The sequence below is a fragment of the Rousettus aegyptiacus genome, unplaced genomic scaffold, assembly GCF_014176215.1.
Source record: "Rousettus aegyptiacus isolate mRouAeg1 unplaced genomic scaffold, mRouAeg1.p scaffold_m13_p_3, whole genome shotgun sequence".
Lineage (NCBI taxonomy): Eukaryota > Metazoa > Chordata > Mammalia > Chiroptera > Pteropodidae > Rousettus > Rousettus aegyptiacus.
This window is the reverse complement of record NW_023416306.1, coordinates 14,865,523-14,891,141: the sequence shown is the minus strand read 5'-3', so window position 1 is coordinate 14,891,141 and position 25,619 is coordinate 14,865,523. Positions and strand designations below refer to the sequence as shown.

At 41.7% G+C, this 25,619-nt stretch overlaps 1 protein-coding gene across 12 annotated transcripts in view; it reads right to left on the bottom strand.

Annotated features, from left to right (window-relative positions):
• ASTN2 (astrotactin 2) overlaps positions 1–25,619 on the bottom strand; it is a 900,155-nt gene that overhangs the window by 126,895 nt on the left and 747,641 nt on the right. For all 12 annotated transcript variants that reach the window (XM_036238510.1, XM_036238511.1, XM_036238512.1 and 9 more), the window contains 2 exons: positions 16,003–16,136; positions 14,446–14,594 (listed from right to left, as the gene is read on the bottom strand). In XM_036238510.1, coding sequence (XP_036094403.1) covers positions 14,446–14,594; positions 16,003–16,136 — 283 coding nt within the window. The remainder of the gene's footprint in view (positions 1–14,445; positions 14,595–16,002; positions 16,137–25,619) is intronic.

Below are 25,619 nucleotides of genomic sequence, written 5' to 3'. Positions count from 1 at the left end.
GGAAATGAGAAATAACAATAGTACCTCCATCGTACAGTTACTGTGAGGATTAAATGAGTTTAGCACAGGGTCTCTACTTTGTCCTTTCGGTGTACTCCTTTCATGATTACCCATTAAGCTTCTACTATAAGCCACACTCTGTGCTGGGAGAGGAGGACCAAACAAATAATGATGAACCAGAGAGATGATAGCCGCCCAGAGCTAGAGGTCTTGTGGGGCACCCAACAATCACTCAAAAATGGAAGCAATTTCAACAAGACATTTCTGTTATTACTCAACAGTTAGCTCAACCCTACCCACCCTGCCCATGCTATGAGTAAAAGCAGGCGAAAACAGTTCAAGACATGGTGAATACAAAGGGAAGATGTTCTCTGACCCTGGCTTACATTAGAGATGACACATTAAAAGGTCTCTGAGGGTGAAGCACATGATACAAATTAATGTAGTGAGCTGGATGTAACAGGGGGACTATGACAAACTAGAGTTCATATGCACTCTCTAAAGTGGGTAGTGGCTGTTCATTTCTTCTTTCTACTACTGCCATGTGGAAATGGGAGTCCAAGGTTGCTAGGACCTACTCTTTTATTTAGCAGAAGCCGGGGATCCAGATTTTCATGTAAAAAATCTTCCAGATTTCAAATAATAGCAGCTTTTTCAAATATTTAAACACACCACGTAGCAACTAGTTTGCTATCTGTAGCTTAAGACCAATAATTGCAAATAAGCAAGATAACATTGCATATATTTTCAAAGACAAGGTATGGACTAAAGAAAAATGATGAGAGATTATTGTATATCTCCTATGTGCTGGCCATCTCACATACATCATACATTGTCTGATTTACTGCTCACAACAATACTGGAAAGTATTGTGGTTATTTCTGATTTTTCCTCCTAATATATCCACATATAGGAAATGTGTTTTGGGACACACTGCTACTGACAGAAGATTCTGACAACATGAGGAAAACTGAATATAGGGGCAAGAGTAGAGGAAAGGAAACAATGAGAAAGTTATATTGAAAGTATCGAGAGTGGCCTTAATGGGGAAGGAAAAAAGGTCAGATTCGAGGTATAATGGAGAAGTAACTTAGAAAGATTCTCAAGTCAATTAGTAATTTCTTAGAAGGAAATCTCACTTCTTTCTCCCCTTCCACCTCCAATGGGGGAGGGAGGGACCTTATAACTGTATAGTGGGCCCTCCACATCTTTGGGTTCCACACCCATGGAGTCAAACAGCCATGGATTGAAAATGTTGGGGAAAAAAGGTTACATTGCTGACACATACTCTGTAGTTAGTCCTACAATGGTCGTGTCTCTGCTGAATGCGTACGGACCTTTTTTTCTTGTCATTATTCCCTAAACAATATAGTGTAACAAATATTTACATAGTATTTATATTTTGTTAGGCATTATAAGTAATCTAGAGATGACTTAAAGTATACAGGAGGATTGCATAGGCTATATGCAAACACTACATATACCATTTTACATAAGGGACTGGAGCATCTGCAGATTTTGGTATGGGGGGAGGCTTCCTGGAAGCCTACAGATACTGAGGGACAGCTGTACTCCTTTCCTTATGTTCTCTTTTCACCTTTAGGCTATGCCTTTGATGCCTCTGCTTAGTCCCATGTCAGCCATCCCTCCAACAGGGCGACAGGAGCTGAACCTTAGTCTCACAGAGTGGGTCACCTAGTCCAATCCTAGATGCCACACAGAATCCTTCCTTAGAGCAATAAAGTTATGTGGAAAAGACCATTCAGCCATATTGATTCCCAGATCCAGAGGCTTCTTGCCTCTGGTTCGCATTACCTGGGCAGTGAAAAATGGAAAGAAATGTGAGTTAAAAAGTCAGGGGGCCCAAATCCAGTTCTTGATCCCACTCTTCTTAGAAGTGTGACCTTCAACTATCACCTTCACAAGACTAATCTTAATTAGTCTCCCTAATCTGTAAATGGAAATGATAATTACATCCTAGTTGGAAGGATTAATTTGTGAATGAATTGAGGTAATAAATTTAAAGATCCTTCACTTAATCTTCAATAAAGATTAAGTGAAACTTTCACTCTTCAGCATTCCTTAAACATCCCCATAACCTTATCCCTTCTATAGTTTGTTCTCTTTTAATTCCACCACTCAAAATTTATATTGCAGCCATGCTACCCTTTAATTCCTTAAGGCTACTGCACATGTTTTTCTCTCTACTTGTAATACTCTCCATCCTTGCCTACACCTCAAGCTTCACTCCATGTCACTAGCTCCTGTTCACACTTCATGTCTTTACTGGTTGCCTACTATGTATACCTGGCACTTTACTAGGCACAGGGGATGTGATGAAAAAGATGAACATAACTCCACCTCGGAGGGGCTCATGTTCTAGTGAGAATGGAAAATGTTAAACATCCTCTCCCCCAGACAAAAATATTCATTGTAACTGTAATAAGTGCTACCAAGCAAAATTCACATAAGTGATGAGAGGGCCAAATCTAATCTAATGATTCAGACACGTGACACTTAAGCTGAGATTGGGGTAGATAGACCCATGTGGGGAAGGAAATCGCTGATATCAAGAGTACACAGAAATTGGAGAAGGCGGCAAGAACAATAATTCATAATCTTTTAGGCCATGTCAAAAATTTTTTCTATTCAGTTAGAAGAGTTATGAAAAGCTCTTAAAGCATTTAAATTAGGAAAGCAATACTTATAAATCAGACATTTAGCCATAAAATATTTATTGAGTGTCCATGGTACTCCAGGAACTGTAGTAGGCACTGGATATGATCACAAGATGTGATCATATTTTAAAGAGTACCTCTGAGTTTAGAATTGAGAACTGAAAGGGTCAAAAAGTGGCTAATATGAGGATTAATTAGGTGATTGTAAGAGATAAATGCTAGCTTAGACCAGACAAATAAAAATAGAAAGAGTAGATTGAAGAGACAATGTTATATGTCAATTATATCTCAATAAAGCTGGAAAAGATAATGGAGATGAAAGCAAAATAACTTGGTTTTGAACAAGACAAAAGGAATGGAATTTATAGTGGCCCCAGCTATAGAAAGAGTAAATAAACATTTGGAGAGGAGCATGTTTATGGGGAGATGGTAACACATTTAGTTTTGGATGTGTTGAGTTGAACTGCTTGTCAGACATCAAACTGCAGATACTTATAGTCAGTCGAATATGTGTAGAGAGCTCAGAAGAATGAGGGAGAAACACAAATATAAGGGCACTGAATATATTGATTGTGACCCTGGGGATGGATGTGGTGGCCCACAGAGAGTCTAACTGCAGAAGAGAAGATACAAGACTAAGATCTATGGAACTTTAAGGACCCAACAAGGTAGGCTAAGTTGGAGGTGGGTGGTGAACCAGAGAGCATGGTATCAAAGGGAAAAAGAAAAGCCAAGGTTTCAGAGAGAAGGGTGAACCCTGTGGAATGCTTGAAGATATTAAACAAGTTTATGATAAAAAAATAAAAGGTCATTGGATTTAATGACAATGGAGGTCACATATGTTTATGGAGATAAAATGTTCTAGTCACTTGGTGGTAGCAGGAGACAGAGTAGAGTAAGTTAAGGAATGAGTAGACAGTAAAGAAATAAAGTCAGCCACTGAAGACTGCCTTTGAAAGTATGTTCATTAAGAAGAGATAGGTAGGGTAGTGAAAGATAAAATGTTTTTTTTTCTTTGTTTTAAAAAGAAAAAAACCTTATAAGTACATTTAAATGATAGTTAAAAAAAATCTAAAGAAGGAGAGCCTATATACAATATAGGGATATAATTGATATGGAAAGTTTTTTAAGAATTTAGGAAGGTACAGTAAACTGTGCATTTGAGGGATTAATTTTAGAGAGGAGAAAGGGCACCTCCTACATTATGTCATTAGGGAAGGAGAAGAGTATACGTAAAGAAGCATGAGAATCAAAATAGTTATGGAGGGAAGTTGTATAGGGAAACATACTCCCTTACTCTCTATACTATTTTCCCTGTGAATGAGGAGACAAAGTCATTTGCTGAGAGAGCTGGGAAGGATAGGGTGTCAGGAGTTTAATGATGATGAAGAAGAAAGTAAACAGACAGAAGAAGTCTAATAGGATTACTGGAAAGAACCCAGTTGATGGTGGTGACTGATGATATATTGGTGTCAAATATTCTCAACTATGTGCTTTTCTCTAGCTGACTGTATGCTTTAGCACAGAGATGCTGGAGAGCTGTATTCATCCCGGTAGGTGTCTGGACAACCAAATGTCAGAAAGGCAAGGGAGATCAGAGGTGTTGATAACAGTAATTAAAGTAGGAAGTATGGACTCCACAATGACGTCTTAGTTCATTTGGGCTGCTATAACAAAATTCCACTTATCGGGTGGCTTATATACAACAGAAATTTATTTCTTATAGTTCAGGAGGCTGGGAAGTCCAAGATCAAGTGATCAAAAGATTTGGTATCTGGCGAGGGTCCACTTCCTCAGACAGCCTTCTTCTCATTGTAACCTCACATAGCAGAGGTGGTAAAAGGTCTCACTGGGGTCTTTTTTTTTTTTCATAAGGGCACAAATATAATTCATGAGGGCACAGCTCAAGGGCCCCACCTGTTAACACCATCACCTTGGGGTTTAGGATTTCAACATAAATTTTGAGGGAATAAACATGCAGTGCATTGCGCATGGTTAGAGAGATGACTAAAGAAAAGATACAACTGATGGATGGAGATAGAGTAGTGATACCGAGGAACCGGAAGTCCTGTTGAGTTAAAAGACACGTGCAGTGGGAGTGGGAGATCAATACAACTGACAGGATAAAAAATTATGGTCAGAGAGTGGGATGTTGAAATTAATAGTTGTTGATGGGACATCGGGTGGGAACAAAGTCCAAGGTGTGATCTGGGATTGAGTGGCTGAGGTGATGGAGATGAGCAGGTTAAGAGATGAGAGAGTGCTGGACAGGGCATCCAGGAGGACTTGAACTCATCTATTGTGACGACAAGAGCGCAGATGGAGAGAGAACTCCAAATCGACAGCTTAAACGCGTAGAGAATCAGTTTCCACTGAGGCAGGAAGATGAAGTCTGTATTGTATTTGAATTTACCTTTTGTGAGAATGATCGAATGTAATGGGCATAAAGCAAGATGAATTTAGTCTTGACAGTCTTTGAATGGAAAGTAGGCATTTACCTACCATAACTCCATGGCCTGCAAGGAGGTTCTAGAGAGTGCAGAGAAAAAGGTAACCTTTCTTCTCTTGCCATCCTAGTAGCATCTATAGCTGCTACTAAGGTCAAGCATGGCAACAGGTGGCGGCAGGAAGAAGTGGGCCCTTAAGAGAAGTTTTTCAGCCAGACGAGTGAGCTCCACATGGGGAGCTGGGAATCTTGAGTATGAGGGCACGATTGGTATGATTAATGACTGGGACTAGGATTTTGAACAATCACCTCACTTCCTCCACCCTCTACTGACCCGCTGGACTGACTTAGAAGCCCCTGTGCTGTGCTCTTACGGAAACTGAAATATCTCAATACCTATCAAACTATAGGGTCCTTTCTTGCTAAACTGCATCTCTCCACTGCTAGTCCGTAAGCTCCATGAGGGCAGGAAATGTGTCCGTCTTGTTACCATGCCATCCTCAGCATGTTCTACAGTGTCTTCACCATAGTAAAATCTCTATATACACTAATGGGATGGATGAGTGTGCTTTGTGAACTGTAAAAAACTCTGTGATATTGAGGGCAGGCTGGGTGGCATGGGGGAATGGAGAGAATTAAGACCCTCCAAGTGCCTTTCCCTTTGGAGGCCCTTGACTTTAGAAACCTCTCACCCCAGGAGCAGCTAGAGTGACAGAAACATGTTCTGAGGACCTAATATCAGTTCCAGATGTTTGCAGCCATGTCGGTTTGTGCCTCACCCTGTAAAACATATTTCCCTCACCAACCCCCTCCACTCTAGCTGAGGGATGGAGCCCAGTCTCCAATGACATCACCTCCCTCAAGCTGGTCCAGTGCAGGCAGACGGCAGGCAGTGAGGGCCCCTCTAGCTTCTCAGACAAAAAGTATGGCTCAGCCATGGCCCATGCTGCTCAAAGAGATATGAGTAATTTTCACAGGGTTTCATAAACAGCTCCAATTTAATTGCTTCTTCATCATGGCCGCTGCCACTGTCCTCTGAGCTACTGGGGGCAGTGGGGTGTTGCTGACCCTGACCTGGAGTTATTCCCCACACAAATTCACCTTCACAACTGCTCTCTTTTATTTGACGAGGTCTTCAGTCTAAGATCTAGGACAGGATGATGTGCCTGAAGGGGCAGGGGGGTCTTTCCACTGGTAGATTAGACTTAATGAAAATGGGGAGGGAGATGCTATAAAATGGGGTTTGGGGTGCATAGAGAAGTCTTCTGGTAGTTCTTGACATTATCCTTGACCCAGATCTAGATGAATCTAGATGAGCAGCCAAAGACAAAAGATGAGCTGAGACACAGACAGAAGGTGATATGGAGTGAAAAAGAGAAGAGACGAGAGAGAAAGATATATAGTGGAGACAAAGGGAGAGAAGAAGGAGGTGGTGGTGGGGGGTGGTCAGGAAAGGATAGAGAAGGGAAGAAACAGAGACGGGAGTTGAGAGTTGGCAGGAGAGAAGCCTGGTACTGATCATCTGGGGAGCAGCCCATCAGGCTCCCAGATGCCAGGACAGAAAGGGGCACGGACCAGCTGCAGATGTTGCTGCCTTTCGTGAGGAGGTGTGTGTGTGGTGGGTGGTGGGGCGGGGATGGTGGTGAAGGCCTGCTGCCTCTGTGAGTGAGGGCCAACAGAGCCAGCTGGCCATCCAGCCCTGATCCAGACAAGCTGAAGCTTGGAATCCCATGGCGAGAGACAGAAGACTCTGATTTTTAAAAGGTTAAAAAAAAATCTAGCAGATGATCAAAGAAAATGCAGGACAGTGTGATGAGAGATTATGCTGTGCGGCTTCGTCTTTCTGCCTTCACCCTTCTGATCCTTACAATGAGGAACTTGAACTCAATGTTCAAGGTCCTTCTACTCTGAACTTTGGGGCTTCTCAGAAGCCGGTAAGTATGAAAGCAGGGATGGCAAAGAAGCAAGGAGTCTGAAAGGGTATACTCCATCCGGCCAGCTGCCACCAGATGCTAGAGACCCCATCCTGCCCAGATACACAGATGCCCTACATGCCCTCTTTTCATCTGTCTCTCAGTTTATTTTCAACCAAAGCAAACCCCATCAGGGGTTATACAGACCAGTGGAAAGATGTTTGGACTTGGCAAGTGGAGCAGGTAAAGAAACCAGGGCACCTCTTCTAGCTCCGACTCTAACCATTAAAGTCATCATGTGTGTAACCTCTGAAGGAGTCCCCTGCCCTGCCCTCGCCTTCCTCAGCCTTTTCTCCAAAGGTTGAAGAGAGAATCTGGAGTCATTAAATCTGCTTGTGCTCATACCTCTTCTTATTCCCAGCCCCCTGCGTCTACCCTTACCCAAGAGGCCAAAACCCATGCCAATTGCTCTGATGAGGCCACGTAGGAGAAGCAGACGTCTGTTTTTAATACTGATGACAGATTAGCATGTGGGGAATACAGCCACCCTCCCAAAACAAGACTTGTTTCTGCTCAAAACAACTGGAACAGGAGGCTACTTATGCTTGGATTTCCCAAGAGTCCCAGAACTGACAGAGCAATGGCTTCTCTGAAGGAGACAAAGAGGGCGCCAAACCCCACGGCTGGGGGCAGGGAAAGGAGACAGGGAGACAGTGAGCATTTCAACAGCTAGTTCAAAAGGGTGTTGAACAGATGGCAGTCGTAAAGTGTGTGTGTGTGTGTGTGTGTGTGTGTGTGTGTAAGAGAGAGAAAGAATGTGTGTACGCACATATATCTGTGCACACGCACGCGTGAGCTCACGAATAAATAAACAGTTCCAGCACTGGATTCGGCTGCCAGCAAAAATCCAGAGAGATCAAAGGAAAAAGCTCATATTTCCCTATTTGGGCCTCACCTGGCCAAATGTGTGAGTAATCCTAATTCTCTCTCCAAAACAAGTCTTAAACCCTATTTTGTTGTTTTCTTTCTAGCATTTAATTTTCTATTTCATTTTTTTTAATTCATGGAAATGAGCATTTGATTTTCCATTTCACTTTTTAATTCATGAAAATGAGAAGCAATTAAAATTTATTAGTAATTACTATGTGCTAAAAACTGTGCTACATTTGACCCACAAAGTAGCTTGTAAAGTAGGTGTTATATTCCCCCATTCCACAGATACAGAAACTGAGGCCTAGAAGAGGTGTTGGCTGGCCCTAGAGTCCTCAGTGAGATGTGGTGGAAACTGAAAACAGAAGCCAAGTTTTCCAAAGTCTATCGTCCTTCATTAGGCTTCTGTCAACTAAGAAAAAAACTGAATAATGTGAGCTGAACTCTTCAAATGTGGTCCAAGTTCAGTTTCTAGATAATTGAAACATCATAAAGGTGGCACAGAAGCAAAGAAATGAGGTTTCTGCTTCATATATTTGCCCCAAATAATCTGCAGCACCAATTGATCGTGACACATTTTAGAAGGCCCACTATGTACTCAGCTAGTCTCTAAGACTACAGAAGACCCCATAAGACCACATGGCACTCAAGGAATTAACATCAGAGTTGAAAAGTTAAGACATGTATATGGCTACCCATACACAATTGAATCCAGTGAACACTGAACATCTATATATGTCAGGCACTGTGGGCGGATCCCAAATTATAAAGACACAAGAGTCATTGTCTTGTTTCTTTAGGGACAACTGTCCATTGAAATATTTAATAATTGGATAGTCAGGAGAATTAAAGTCAATCATACATGGAAGGAGTAGAAGAACCTGTAAAGATGGAGGCAGATATGTCACTACCTTCAGACTTTTGAATGACAGCACAAAGAAGAAGGGGTTATATCTGTGCGAGGTGACCCCAGGACATGTGACTAAAAAGGAACACATTTTGCCTATATCAGTAAAGAGGAACTCTTAGATCAGAGCACTGGTTCTTGTACAACCAAGAGAAAGAGTCTTGAATTTTCATTTCTGGCCTAGATAGATAAACAGGGACTAGAGTTATTTACCCTACTGCCTAAAACATTAAGAATTTTTCAAAATGTGCATAAATCAGGTTTTCAAGCTGGAAATCAGGCAACAAAGGACAGAGATCCTGAATGACTGAAAACCAATTATATGAGCCTAAAATTTCCTCAGATGATTGTCTTTACAGTGTTTCCAGGTCACCGTGCAGGAAGGATGCCTGGCAGATTCCCTAAACAGAGAAGACAGAGTTCTCAGTCCAGGGAGACCAAAATGACTAAAGTTTATAGGGCAGAGTAATGGAGAGGAGAGAGCTGTGCAGAGAGAAAACTGAAGAGATCTGTGGAGGGTCTCCTTCCAACATTCAGCAAAGTACTGACTGATGAATGTATGTGAGGAACCTACCTACCCAAGAGGATTAGATGGAACAGTGCCCAGTGTTTATATAGAGGCCAAAAGAAGTGCCTGTGTCTACCAGTTTCACTGGAAACTCTCATAATTCATGGGCCATTGTATAGAGCAGAGAGAAGTGTCTTGCCTCAGCAGTAGGGAATAATTAGCCCTAGACTAAACACTGCTCTGGTTCTACCTAACACATCTTGAAAGCAAAACTCAAAAGAATTAAACTGTTTCCAAGTAACTGTGTCCCAGAACAAAGTTCAAAAATATTTATAGGAATACAAAAATATCCAGCACCCAACAAGGCAAAAATAACAATGGTTGGCATTCAATCAAAAATTACCTGGCATGCAAAGAAACAGCCACATGCACCCCTATAATGAGGAGAAAAATCAACCCATTTAGACTGATCCAGAACTGATACAGATGTTAGAATTAGCAAATAAAGACATTAATACAATTATTTTAACTCTATTTCATATGTTGAAAAACTTGCGACATGTAATATATTAACAACATGCAAGCTGAACTCAAGATGAAAATTACAATGTCTGAATTTTAAAGACTCACTAGATGACATCAACAACAGAATTGACCTTGCAGAAAATATAGAAGATATATCACCAACAACTACCCAAAATGAAACAAAGAGAGAAAAAAGAATTTTTAAAAATCAAAAAAGCATAAGTGAGATGAAGGTCATCTTCAAGTATCCAAGGATATATGTAGTTGGAGTTACTGAAGAAGAAGAAAGGACAAAAATTTAAAAAAAAAATTTTTAAATATAATGGCTTCAAATTTTCCAAATGTGATGAAACTATAAACTCATAGATCCAAGAAGCTCAATGAACCTCAGTCACAATAAACTATACAATTGCTCAAACCCATTAATAAGAAAATCCTGGAAGCAACCAGATAGAAAATGGTATGTATATACAGGGAACAAAACTAGGAATAAAGGTATATTTCTTATTGGAAGCAATGCAAATGACACGGGAGCAGCATGTTTAAATTACTTTTTTTAAACTGTCAATTTAGAATTCTGTACCCACAATAAGATTTAATAAAAGCAGAAATAATTAATCACTAACAGACTTGAAATAGCAAAAGACATCCTTCAGGCAGAAGGACAAGGAAACCAGAAGAAAATATGGATGCGTGCAAAAGAATGAAGAACGCCAAAAACAGTAACTATCAGTAAATATATTAAATTATTTTTCTTATCATTTAAATATATTTAAAAATATTTTACTATTTAAGGAAAAATAATAACAATGAATTATTGAACTTATATATACGAGTAAAATGTATAACAATACAGCATAAAGGCTTAGAGGCGAAAAATAAAAACATACTATTAAAAGGATCCTATAATGTATATGAAGTTGTATAATAGCACTTGAATGTACATTGTGATCTGTTAAGTATGCATATGTACACCCTAAAGTAACCACTAAAATAACAAGGGAGTTATAGCTAGTACATCAGCAAATGAGATAAATGGAATTATGCAAACACTCAATCCAGAAGAAGATTTAAAAAAGAGAAGGGAACAAAGAAAGATGGACAGTAGACAACGGAAAGCGAGACAATCAACTTAAACCTACCACAACAACATCACATTAAATATAAATGCTCTAGACTTCCCCGATTTAATGGTAATGATATCGGATTAAATTTAAAAGAAAAAAAAAAAAGACCCAACTATATGCTGTCTACAAGAAACCCATTTTCAATATAAAGTCACAAATAATAAACATGTAAAAGAATGGGAAATGGTAGACTAACACTAATCAGAAGGAAGCTGGAGTAGTTATGTTAATGTCAGACAAAGTGTATTTTAGAGCAAATAATATCACAGGAATACAGATGAGCATTTCAGAATGATAAAAGGCCCAATTCATCAGGAGGATGTAACAGTTCTAAATGTTTATGCATTTAATAACAGAGCTTCATGGGCCATTGTATAGAGCACATAGAAGTGTGAAGCACATGAAGTAAAAACTGATAAAACTACAAGGAGAAATAGATAAGTCCACAATTATAGTCAGAGGTTTTAATACCATTCTCTCAATTATGGATACAATAAGACAAAAAAAAAGAAGAAAGGTTTTGAAGACTTAAATAAACAACACAATCAACCAATTTGATCTAATTGACATTTATATGACACCTTACCCATAAATAGAAGGATGCATATTATTTTAAAGTGGACACTGAACACAATAATGGACCATATTCTGGTCCATAAACCAGTCTCGATAAATTTAAAATGATTAAACTCATAAAGAGTATGTCTCTGACATACATAGCAGAATCAAATCAAACATCAATAACAGAAAAGATATCTAAAGAATCCTCAAATATTTAGAAACTAAGTAAACACAGGTCAATGAAGAAGAAAGAAGAAAAATTAGAAAATATTTTGAATAAAAGATGAAAATACAATTTATTAGTCTGTAGTAAGCCATAAATGGTTGGAGGGAATGCTTATATTAAATCTCAAATCAATAACCTCAGCTACCACCTTAAAAATTCAGAAAAAAAGAGGAACAAACCAAATCCTAAGTACACCAAAGAAAGAAAACAACAAAGATCAGAAAGAAATCGATGAAACAGAAAATGGCCAAAATAGATGAAACCAAAGCTGATTCTTTGAGAATATAAATAAGTTTCATAATCCTTTAGCCATTTTGATCAGAAAAAGACATAAGACAAATTACCAATGTCAAGAATGAGAGTGATATCACTAAAAATTCCATACAGATAATAGAATGTCACGATCAACTTTTTGCCAGTAAATTTTATGACTTAGATGAAACTGACAAATTCCTTAAACCCACAAACTACAAAGATCACTCGAGAAGCAATAGATACCCAAATAGCCCTATATCTACTAAAAAATTAAATTAGTAGTTAAAACCTTCTTATAAGAAAACCTCCAAAACCAGATTATGAATGGCCCCCCGTTTACAATGGTTTGACTTATAAATTTTCAACTTTACAGTGGTGTGAAATGATATTCATAATAAATTACATGAGATGGTCAACATTTTATTATAAAATAGGCTTTGTGTTAGATGACTTTGCCCAACCATAGGCTAACTTAAGTATTCTGAGCACCTTTAATATGGGTTGGGATAAATTATGATATTTAGTAGGTTAGGTGGATTAAATGCATTTTCTACTTAGGATATTTTCAACTTATGATCCATCATATGTTGAAGAGCGTCTGTACTTCAGTGATGAATTCTACCAAATAATTAAGGAAGAAACATTACTAATTACAACCGAACTCTTTCAGAAAACTGAAAAGGAGATTATTTTGCAGTTCATTTAGTGAGGTCAGAAATATTCTAATAGCAACACATACAAAAAGCATTATGAGAAAACTACAGAACAAAATCTCTCGCAAAACAGATGCAAAAATTCTTAACAGAATTTTAAAACACCGACTCCAACAATATATGAAAAAGATAATGCACCATGACTATGTGGGATTTACTTATTCAAGGAATGCAAAGTTGCTTCACCATTTGAAAGTCCATCAATGTTATTTACCATTTCAACAAACTAAGAAATATAAACCGTACAATCATTTCAACAGACACAGAAAATTCAATAAACATTTCTAATTAAAACAAAACAAAAACCTCTCAGCAAACTAGCACACAGTCTTCCACCGTTAAGTCTGATGTTACATAAGGAATGAGTACTGTGCTGGGAGTATGACAGAGCTGGTAGGCTGGGAATCCTGGCTCTGGCACGTCCTGGTTGTGGGAATTTGGAAAAGTCGCGTACTTCTGTGGGATTCATTTATTTGACCATAAAACTAGGTCGGTAATCATTCGGAGGGTGATATTAGCAAAATGGCAGCGTAGGAATTGCTAGAACTCACAACCCCACATACACCGTGCCTCAAAAAAATCAATTCGATCCACTACGTATGCCCTAAAATACCTTTGCACAAACTAAAGTTTCTAGGTGAAGGGTTATAGCAACTCAGTAAAGAAGCCTGGCCGCCCAGTGCGGAGAGAGAAAGCCTCTCTGGAGAAGGAGAGAAAAGTGAACACCTAACTTCCCCACAGAGTCCAGAGCAGCCCCACCCCGGCACCAGGTCAGCTCCCATGGCTGTAGGTGGCTTCTCCATGGTGCAGGCTCCTGAGAACCCAGGCCCCTGGCTCACTCCAGTGGTTGCTGGCTCTAGGGGCCCAGTAGCTCTTGAAGCTCCAGTGGCTTCTACAGTGCCAGGCTCCCAGCAGGCTCCCACAAACCCAGGCTTCTAACCCAGTCTGCTTCTGCCAGCTCCCACGGCCCAAGGTGGCTCCTGTGGCTCAGTCTCCCAAGTAGTCTCCGTAAACCCAAGACCCTGACACCCCAGTACCAGGCCTGCTCCCATGGCCCCAGCCTCAAGGCTGGCTCCCAGGGACCCGGGATCCCAGCCTGCCCTAGGGCCAGAGATGCCCCAGCAGGCCCAGCCTCCAGGGTGACATAGCTTCTCAGCTGTGCCAGCCATTTACAAGAACTCGGAGAGTACTGAGTTAGACCAAATGCAGCACTCTTAAAAGCCACTTTTCTCATCTTCTCCGCCATGCCTGAATCATTTCCAAATACCTCTTCCCCAGCACTGAAGATGACTATCTCAGTACATCACATTAGAAAAGGCAATTCCTGGAATTTCTTTATCTCAGTCTCAGAGATAATGTATTTACAGAAAAGGTCAAATCTTCTTCTAAATTAACTAACCCTTTAACACATGACTTTGAGGATCCAACTCAGAGAATCAGAACTTCTTTCCAACTAAAATTTGCTACATTTCTCTGCTGAAAACCATATAAAAAAGCACACAGGAGTGGGTGCCAGGCGACGACCATGAAATGATGAAACCTCCCCGTGCCTTCCCAGGTCAGATGACACCGGGGCTCCAAAGGCATGAGAAAATCTCTCCCTCACCTTTGTCACACTATCCCAACATCAGAGGAAGTCACGGGCTTTCTCCTCACCTGTGTAGAGGTCCGTATCTGTGTATTCATCCACTTTCTTGTGCTGCAGAATATAGTCGGAGACCTTGGTCCCAATGGCCGGCTGAACGTCCACCCACTCCAAAGAGACCACAGTGCTGGAGGGCTCCACGGCTGGGGATAGCCGTAGCCTGGAGGAGTGACAGGGAGAGTTGTTTGTTTGCCAGGCAGCATTGGCTGGGCCCCCAAAACCTCTGCTTAAAGTAGATTGATACGGAATCGAGAAAATTAATCTAAGCACACAACATGTGCTCACGGAAAAGTTGATTAGCTTTCCATTTACGTAAGCTATATTTCCAATGACGCCTCCTTGTCAATTCAATTGACAGCGCCTTCAAACACAGTAGCTTTCAACTTCTCTGCCATTCTTTTCAATCACCCAATATATCAGTCAATTCTTTAATATCCTTAAATCAATACTCCCTCACAAGAGGCAGGAATCCTGCGGAACCATTTTATAAGGGTTAGAACTGGGAGAGTCCTTGGAGAGAGGGGAGTGCAATCTCCCCATCTGAGAGACGAGGAAAGACCCGGAAAAGGGAAACAATTTGTACAAAGTCACGCAGCTAGTTGAGGACAGAACCATGATGGGAACTTTGCTTGCCCCTGGCCCAGTCTCTTTCTCTTTCCAGCACGCCACGCTGTCTCTTCAAGGACTATCTCACAATGTGATTCTTCTCTCTCCACAAAGCGGTGTTAGGGCACTCTGGTTTTCCAGTACTGGCTCCTGGCCAGCTTGTCTGTGTTCCTTACACCAGTCTCCTTATTACTCACACTCCTCCACTCTCAAGATGACCTTTTACTGCCACAAATGGTGGACTTCCTGCCCCAGAGCTCTCACACATGCTCTTCCTTTTCCTGAAACATGCTCGTTGCTTGATTAACTCCTACTCTAACCTGGGGCTCTTCCCAGAGGCGTCCCTGACTCTCTCCCTCCCCTCCCACAGAAGCATCCCCACGTTGTTCCCGCCATTAGCACCTCTTTGTTTTTTTTTCACGTTTGTATTATTTTTAAAAATCTGTACCGTATTTTCCTGTTTTTGCTTTGATATCTGTCCCCCTTCACTAAATGGTCAGCTCCCTAAGTGCACAGAGTGTGCCTGTCTTATTCATTGATGAATTAATTCCCCAGTGTCTGACACATGGCAGGTGTTCAAAAATCATTTGTTGAATGAATGAATAAGATGGAGTTTCCTAGAGAGAGTTCTACACTTCCTTTGTCCCAGTAGGCCCAGTGTCCAACACAGGAACTGACAAAGCAGTGGTCAGTGCCCAGCAAACCTTTGCTCAACGCATGAGTGAAGGAAGTAATGATGGGCCAAGTGACATCATTAAAATAGCACGCACTGAAAGAGCAGTGTCTACCCCTGGGCCAGTGTCTGTTCTGCCAAAGCTGCCTGCTTTCTCAAAGAAGGAGTCAGGCCCCAGAGACCTCAGAGGTCCGAGCGCAGGAGCAGGTTAGGGCCTGGACTGCAATGACTGGAGTGTGAGTCCGTGGGAAGGGGCGGCCACAGGAGGAGAGGGGCCATACATACGTACACTGGCTGCGGGAGGGGGCTGCAGTTGGGGAGCCCACTGGCATCGAAGGCGCTGAGGTCACACCTGCACCAGTCATCGATCACATCCCCTTTCCCTGAACACCAGTAGGAGCTCATCAGTGCACTCCTGAAGGCCTGGAATAAAGAAGACAGAAGAAATGATGATGATAATGGTGGAGAGACTGACAGTGAAGATTCCAATGGCCATGACGACGGCCGATCAAAGCTTCAGAGAGACCCTCTTCAGCACAGGACACCATCCGGTGCCTAAATCCTTAGGACTCTACCACCAGGGTCCCCCATTTTGAGCCATTCTCTAACCCGGCAGCTGGAATGATCACTGAGACAGGACAGTATCAGCATCCACTGAGAACCTCCTCTGGGCTGGCACTGTACCTGCATTAACTTATTGCATCTTCGCCACCCCACACGATACATATGCATCATTATAATTATCATCATCATTATTACTTCCCATTCTGCAAATTGGAAAACTGGGGCACAGAAGAGGTAAGTAATTTGCCTGAGGTTCAAAGCTCAGAGGTCAAGGAGCTGGGACCCGATCAAGACAGTCTGCCTCCAGACTGCCTTGCCACACTGCTTTGTGAAGAAGTCTGAGCTTCTCACGTCCCTGGTTAGAAACCCTCGGAGGCTCCCTACTGCCTTCGGGATAAAGTCTAAACTCTTCACTCTAGCTCCTGATCCCCGCCCCAGGCTCATCGCTCACCACTCCTGGCTTTCTTTTTGCGAGCTATCATCCACCTCTCTGCAACCACTCACATTTCCACCAACACTGAACTCCTGCTTACATAAAGTGTGCTCTAAATCGAGAGACAGCAAATTGCTTCTGTAAAGGGCCAGACAGTAACTATTTGGGGCTTTGTGGCTAGGTAGTCTCTGCCGCAATTACTTAACTCTGCCTTTGTAGTATGAAAGTGACATAAGTGATACTTGAAATAAATGGGTATGGTTGTGTTCTAATAGAACTTTATTTACAAAGACAGGTAGCAGGCTAAATTTGGCCTGAGTGTCATAGTTTGCTGACCCTTGCTCTAAATGATGATCGGTGTTCCACCTAATTGCAATGTGCTCACGTTTTTATTGTTGTTGTTGTTGTTTTTCCTAACAGTCTTTCCTCTCTGATGGAATATCCTCCCACCCCCTTCCCTTGTACTCCAATTTGCTCATTTCTCTGGAATCCCTACCTTGACTTTCTTCAGCCTAGGATCACGCTCCTCTCCTGGACACCATTACACACTAGACCACTCTACCATCACATTCCCAGGCCTGTCTCGCCCAACACGTTCTGATCCCACCAAGGGAGTGGGGCATGCCTTGTTTAATATTAGTGTTCTTATGGGACTGAGTGCAGTTATTCAGTCAACGTTCACTGAATAAATGAACGGGCAGCGAAACGCTGATACACAGTCGGCTTAGGCTGGGATGTGCTTCATGCTTTAGTCACTCCTTTTACACTGATATTCCAAGGCACTGGGGATTCCGAATGTTTGAAAGTTTTCTTTTTTTAAAACTTAGGGCTTCCTACGTTTTTTTAAAACTTAGGTCTTTTATACCTTTGCCAGGTAACAGACTCTATGTGTTTTCTTTTGCTATCTTTGACTTTCTGTGAACTTTTTAAATAAAAGCTTTCCACTGCCTCTAACCGAGGATCTCTGATTACCAGGGTACCACTTCTCCAACCTGTATGGTTTCACAGACTCAGATATAGCATTTGTATAAGGCAAGTCTGGGGTCCACCTCCTTAGCTACCCAGAACACAGATCTAGAAGGACAAGGCGTGCACAAAAATCCTACTGTGTAGGCCTCCATCATATTTCTACCAATGTCTCTGAAAAGGAGGTTCTAATTATTCCTGTTGCGTGTTCTTACCCACATCCTTTTCTAGGGTATGAACAAATGATCTAAATTATCCTGCATTGAGAGCAGTGACCCAAAGAAATAACAAAATTATGATAAAAGCTAATCGATTAAGCACCTAATTACAGAGTATAAGGTACTTTGAGGGCATTAAAAAATGTCATCCTCACAACAGTACTGAGATACAGATATTACGATCCTTATTTATAGGTGAGAGAACTAGGAATCAGAGCAGTGAAGCAATTTTCCCAAGATCACATAGCAAGTACATGGTGGAAGCAGAATCCCAACCCAGATCTCTCCGTCTCCCAAACTTAGATCTTTTCTATTTAACCATGCAGGGCAGTGGGTTAACCCCAAGTAGGGATGCCACATTTAGTACATAAAAATAAGATGCTCACTTACATTTGAATTTCAGATAAACAACAATATCTTCTTCTTCTTCTTCTTCTCCTTTTTTTTTAGTATAAATATAGCCCACTCAATGTTTGCATATAAAGTATGCAAGCCAGGGTCTGGCACATGGTGACAGCGCTATTCCTACTACAGGTCAGAACCTATGCGGGAACTGATGTCTGTTCTCCTATCAGCATCAGAGGGGGCACTCTCATGACAGAAACCAGCTGGGATGGCATGAAGTCGTGCTGACGAACAGACAGACCTTTTTCTCCCTCCATTTACAGGTCCCTCCTTACTGAAATTAACACGCATGACTACTCATGACTCAAGATTCTGTAACATCCCCAGCCAGCACTAAGGGCTTAATTACCATAATGGTGAAATCCAGGGCTGTGGGTGAAAGTGACACAGATGGCAAGGCATTGCCTTGGATTCCGGCAAGGGGAGGAGAGAGAACATCCTGTTTTGTTTGTGTACGTGTTTTTGTTTTTGCATGCCTCCGTGTGTGTGTGTGTGTGTGTGTGTGTGTGTCTGTGTTGTAATCAATAGTCACTTCAACTTGCGGAAAACAAAACAGAAAATCTCTCTGGGCTTTTTGAGTTTCACCATCCAAGCAGCTCTTGGGAAGAAATCCTGCCTGTTAGACTCCACATCCACTGGCTCTTTCCCAGCCAGACCCTGAGGAACAGAATGGGGACTGGTGCTTTGGCCAAGCAAACCCTGGATAGAGCACAAACTCACCCTGATAAAAGGCCTACATCAAACGGGGAGCCCTAGCAAGGCAGCAGAGGCCAGCGTCATGTCAACGCAGGATCACTCTCTCCTTACGTCTTCAGTCCTTGGAACATTCCATCGAATCCAATTAGATCTCAGGGGAGCAGAATCAGAGAGTGCTGCAGCTTCGAGGGCCTCTATAAATCGTCTAATCTAATCCACTTTAACTTTACAGATGCAGAGACAGTGGCTTAGAAAGACTAGCTGGCTGCTCCAAGGTGGTAGAGCAACTTTGCGATGAAATGACTCCATTCCTCCATTTAATCCTCAAAATTATCCTTTGAGATGGGTGTCCTATGCCCATTCACAGATGAGCATGGAGGAGGGGGAGTGTGCACTACAGTCCATCTGAATCCTGGCACCTTTGACTTTCCCAGGTCGCACAGGAGCAACAAATGCCAAGATTTCATCCACAACATCCTTTTCAGCTGCTCTGCTGGAATCATGTGCTTATGTGTTGTTTGTGTGTGTGTCTGTGTATGTTCTCAGAGGGAAATGAAACCGTACACTGGAGGCATTGTTGACTCCTGGCCTTTGAGTAAGTGAAGGGAGTTAAGAAACAAATCCTGTACTTAATACAGAGCTAAGGGCTACATTTGCATGGCCATTGGTTTTCATAACAAAGAAGGTTTGCATTTCTACCACTTGTAAATGCTTCCAACTTCTGGCTAATTAGCTAGCAAACCAAGCTGGGCAGGAGGAGAAAACAACCACAAAAATGTTAAGCAATCTAAATAAACTAGGATTTATTTTTTACTCTAATGTTACTTTCATATTTGACCTTGCACAAGTTATTTCTCTCTTTAAGCCTCAACTTCTCCATCTGCAAAATGAGGATGCGGAAGATATATTTTTGAAGGTTTAATTAAGTTCAATAAACATTCACTCCAGACCATGTGCTGTCTAGATGCTGAGAAAGGAGATGAACAAGGCCCAGCCGTTAACTTCAAAGGACCCATAGTTTAATGGTGAAGACAAACACAATTATGATTCATATGGTTCATGTGCTATGAACTAATACACACAGGATACAGAGTAAGGGGACTTTTCAGCACCAAACTTTTTGATAATGTCTTTGGAATCTTAAGGTTTAAATAAACATTCCATATTTGATTAAGATGCCTGGGGACATCGATATAGAATGTCACTAAGCCTATGAATTAAATCCCATACTCTATACTTAAACAATAACTGTATTTATTTTACACTAAAAATTATACTCAGGGGCTAACACTCAGTCTGCTATTTTTGATACTGAGATGGTGGTTCTGGTCTGATGACCAAAAGGATGGCCTGAAGTTCTCATTCAAAGCTCAAAAGCTTTTGTTATCTCCACAAGTACTAAGACTAGTCTTGTGGTTGCCCAAGCCGCAGCAACTGAGGAGAGGGGAAGGTCTTCTAGAGACAAAATAATTATCACTAGTTTATCCCTGGCTTCCTTTTGGTGCCTAATGTAATCCCTAGCAGGCAACCTAAGTCAGTCAATATTGAATTCAATTAAAAGTTCACATGAAATGCTGAAATGAAACAAACCAATATATAAATCATAAAAACAAAGAGAATGTGCGTGTACATGTGTGTGCGTGCGGTCCCTTCTTTCCCAAGATCATGCCTGTCTCCCCTGCGTCCACCACCTTCTGGTTAACACCTTGAATTCTTAATCTGACTTTCGAAGTCCTTTGTTGTTCAACCTGAGGCTCTTCTCCCGTCTTCTCCTCATTGTTCCCACTCTATGACCCAGTACACGCCATCTGCTTGTAGTAGTGCATCATTTCATACCCAGCCTTTCTCCGTGCTCTGCTTTTGGTCTAAAACGCCCGCCGTCCACTTATTTCTCCTTGCCAAACACTGTCCGCCAGGACCCAGCCATGTGATTTTGTCTCCTCCTCCTCTCACTGCATTTTTTCATATTTGTCATCTTTCAATTTGCTTGTTTCTATGTCCTTCTTGCTTATCATACTGGAAACTCCTGTAGGCCACGGTAATATATTGATTCATCTCTGTGTCCTCAGTTCAAGGCAAAAGACTCAGCACATAGTAGGGCTCCAAAATTGTGTGTTAAATTACATAATAGAATGCGCTACCAGGGATTAAACTTGTATAGTATACTTGCTGTTGTTTTTCTCTTCTAGCAAAAGTGTTGACAGAAATGCAATTAATCACCATAAAGACACTAAGTTTTCTTGAAGCCATTGAAATGGGGTTTGGGCTGGAGAATGGAGGTGGGATCCCTTTTGAAAACACTTCAGATTGCTGCTCAGGGGAGAGCGGGTTGATAGTATTTTGCTTAGAAAGTACTTGAAGGTCTAAAATAAGAAGCTCCCAGGGCCCTAGATAGAGATGGGAGAAAGGGATAGTAGTTGGCACCCTAGGTTTCTAGGGAGACTAATTTCTGAGCCCATGCTGATCACATGTTTGATTTGTCAGGAGGGCCTAAGATTGATAAGCACGGGAAGGACTGAAGAGGGCATCAGAGCAGAGCTTATGCGGAAGCAAAAATGGTGGTTTCTAGTCCAGCCCAGACCGGTGGGACAGTACCATTCAGTCATCAGCACACCCCATAGTAGTGGCTGCAGGAGATGCCAATCACTCATGTCCCTTGTAGTCACAGGAGCTGGAGACCAGGGGCTGGAGCCCTCATTCTTTGGGAATAGAATAAGAAATGCCCATGTGCTCTGACAGAGAGGAGATTAACTAGTCATCTTGTTACAAACTGATGACTGCAAAATTAAGCAACATGTGTAAAAATACATTTGGGGTGAGAAGTAGGTAATGTTAATTGGTAATTAATAAGTAATTAGTAAGTAATTAATGTTTTCTTAGTTGTAAATAGAATAGAAAGGCAGGTGTGATGACTTTAAAACATAACCCTAAATATCTTTGACATTTCCCTCATTACGATGTGGGATCTAGGTTCCTTCCTCTTGAGTCTGGGCTCTGTGATTACTTGACCCAAAGAAGTGCAGTCACTTCAATTTCTGGGTCCAGGCCTTAAGACACTGGCAGCTTCCACGGATCTCTTGGGATGCTTGCTCTTCTAACCTAAGCACCATGCTGTAAGGCAGGCCAGGCCACATGGAGAGGCCACACGGAGAGGCCACATGTAGGTATTCAAGCTATAGACCCAGCTGCGGTTCCAGCCAACAGCTAGGTCATCTGCTGGACATGTGAGCAGAAGCCTTTGAGATGGCTCCAGCCATAACCACCAGCTGACTGCAATCACATGAGAGAGCTAAGTAAGAACTACCCAGCTCAGCCCAGTCAACCCCAAGAAACATCAAAGAAAGTAATAAAATGATCACTGTTATGTTAATGAAATTTCAGTGACTGTATAACAATAAACGACTGTACGAGCAGGTAATCCACCTCGGAACAATCCTGAAACATTGCTTGGAGGAGTAGCTGAGCAAAAGGAAGCAGAGACCTCAAGCTACATGCGTATCCCAGGAACTGACGGGCTCCAAAGTGCATGAATGTATACTCATTGTCATAGGCCCCTGGCATTTCAGATCTAGAAGAGGACTGAAAGGTGACACTGGCCCTCGCGACTTCACAGACTAAGAAACCCAAGGAGGGGAAGAGACTTGTCCAAGTTTACACCATAAGAGTCTAGCAGAATATAAACCAAGTTTTTCATTTCAACTAACATTCGCTGCACGAGGCTACCTTACCTGCACAAGGCTACCTTACCTGCACAAGGCTACCTTACCTCTGGACCTGGGTTCGACCTATAATCTGCTCTGCTGTTGGACAGAAAACACACACAATAACAAGATTCACTGAGAGCGCTAAGCACTTTAATATGTATTATCTCATTTAATCCTGCCAATAGCCTTATGAGGCAGATCCTACTGATACCACCCCCATTTTATAGATGTGGAAATTGAGGTTTGGAGGGCGAAATAGCTTTTTCAAAGTCACCCAGCTAAAAAGCGGTAGAACAAGACCTTGAACTCAGGTTATTAGAGCCTGCAGCCCATTCATTCCTGTCATGAGCAATAAATATTGTAACTAGAGGCTGTTAGCAATATTGCTTACCATTTATTCAGTGCTTACTACAAGCCAGACAGTTTTAAATGCTGAATGTGTATTATTCCACACAGCAACTCAAAATACTTTAGATATATTAACTCCTTTAATTTTCTCAACAACCTGTGAGGTAGGTATGGGTATCATGTCAATTTTATATTTGTGCTAAAGGTCATAGAGCTAGTAAGTGCCACAGCCAAGATTTGAATCCAGGAAGTCTGGCTCCAGAGCCTATGCTCTGAAATATAAAATCTCTGAATAAACACTCTTATGGAGACAATCCATTTAAAAAATCTTATTTACACTGTGGATTCCGCCCCCATTTTTAGCATATATATAAAATTTTCACTGTACCAATGGGAATAAACCAATGAAAATACCATCGGTAATTGTCATTTTTGTAGGTCAAATGTCAGAAATTTCATATGGTTCAATGTAATAGAAGCCGCAGGAGTGAATAAAATCCTACGAGAAGAGGATATAGAGCATGAAAAGAGTTGAGTGACTAAAAATCCCAGGGAAATCTAACATTTTCTGACTACCTTGCTGTGTGACCTCAGTAAGTCCCTTACCCTAAGCCTTATTGTCATCTGTAATTTTTTCAACTCGGACATCAGAGTACTACTGGTTCTGATCATTTTCTGATGTGTCCTGGATTTTTCTTTTTTTCAAAACTGCCCACAATTTCACCATCACCTTTAAAACTTCCTATCCTAGACCCACTACCTGGAATCCTTTAAAAATGCCAGTAGAAGTATGGAGACAGTGAAAGAAGCAGTGGTTGGCAGGGTTAGAGGGATGGGAGGGAGGAAGTGGGGGGCGGGGGAGCACAGAGGATTTTAAGCCAGATAACTATTCTGTGCGATACTATCATGGTAGATACGTGTCACTATACATTCGCCAAAACTCTCAGAATGCATACCGAGAGAGAATCATCATGGAAACTATGGACTTTGGGTGATAATGATGTGTCGGTGTAGGTGCCTGTATTGTCACAAGCTCTGGGGTGGGATGGGATGCTGATGGCGGAGGAAGCTCTGTGTGTGTTGGGTGGGGGGAATACATGAGAACTCTGTACTTTACACTCAATTTTTTCTTTTTTAATAACTGGGATTGATCACTTTGATACATTATTTTTGGAAAACAAACAGCAGGTGAGAGTCAGTGGAGAGTGATGGCTTCTAACCCAGGAAGCAAACTTTTTCTTTCTTCATTTGAAACTGTTATATGCCAACTATACTTTAATACAAACAAACAAACAACTCAAATTTTCTAAGAACCTAATACTGCTCTAAAAAACAAAGCCTATTTTTAAAAACTCCTGCCAGCTAACATGCTTTCTGTAGAGGAGGTCACAAAGATAGTAAGCATGCCATTGACGGTTTTTGAAGAAACAGAGGAGATGAAATGAAGAGAAGAGAAATCTATTAACATTTCCTTATTCTAGGCCTGGTGCTGGGGCATCTGTCTATTATATTAGCTCCTATGATGAGCCTCTCAACAACCTGTGTGGCAGCAGCAATTACTATCCACAGTCCTCCTTACAGATGAGCGAGAGCAGGGTCAGAGAAGAGAAGATACTGGCTTAGGGTCCCCCAGATAAAACTTCCCATCCTAGATACAGTGGAGCAGAGTCTCGCTCCAAACTCAAGCTTTACCCCTGACCACCCTTTCTTCACTCACCGCCGTTTTCAGCCTTTAAGCCAAATTCCCCCGCCTCCCCCCACCAACTCCCCCCCCCACCGCCCTCCCCATTCACAAGGCCATACACTGAAGGGACACTAACTGGCAGGGACCCATCTCTTATTTGAGAAATGGTGCAGCTTAATCTATGGCTCTATAAATCACATAAACGACACCTAATTTCCCCTGTCAGGATGAACTTAGCTTTTCAAGCCATTCTCCCCTGAATGATGAGGGCCTGACAGAACAGCTTGTTAATCTGGGCGACAGGGGAAGACATTTAGAGCCAGCTAACCCCCTCTTGCCACACTTACCTCTGCTAATGAAAAAATATTAGAGAAATAAATATACAAACCACTGAGAAGCTCCTGTGTGGGGCCCTGTCACCTGTCTGTTTCATAAGATGTACAGATACAAGATGATAAGGTTATATCATCCTCAGGCAAAATGCTATTTTTCTTGTCGCTTCACCCCATATTTCAGCTCCCATCCATCTCATGTAGAGGATGAAGTGCTAGGTATTAGCACATTGAAAATAACAGTGAACATTTCTGAGCATATCTATCTGCCAGGCACAGTGCTCAATGTTTGCCATAAAGAGAGTCACTTCGTCCGCACAGCAACAGCATGGGCCGGACACGCCCATCACTCCCGTTATGTAGAGGATGAGACTATGACCCCAGGGAGTTTGGGTTCTCCCCCTATGTCACACAGCTACTATTTGACAGAGCAGAATTCAAACTCAAGTTCTTCGAATTCCAAAGCCTAAATGCTTCACCACTATGAGCTAATTTACTCTTCACAGTAAGCCTGTGTATTAGGTTGCACTGCCTCCACGAAATCTTTGAAGAAGTT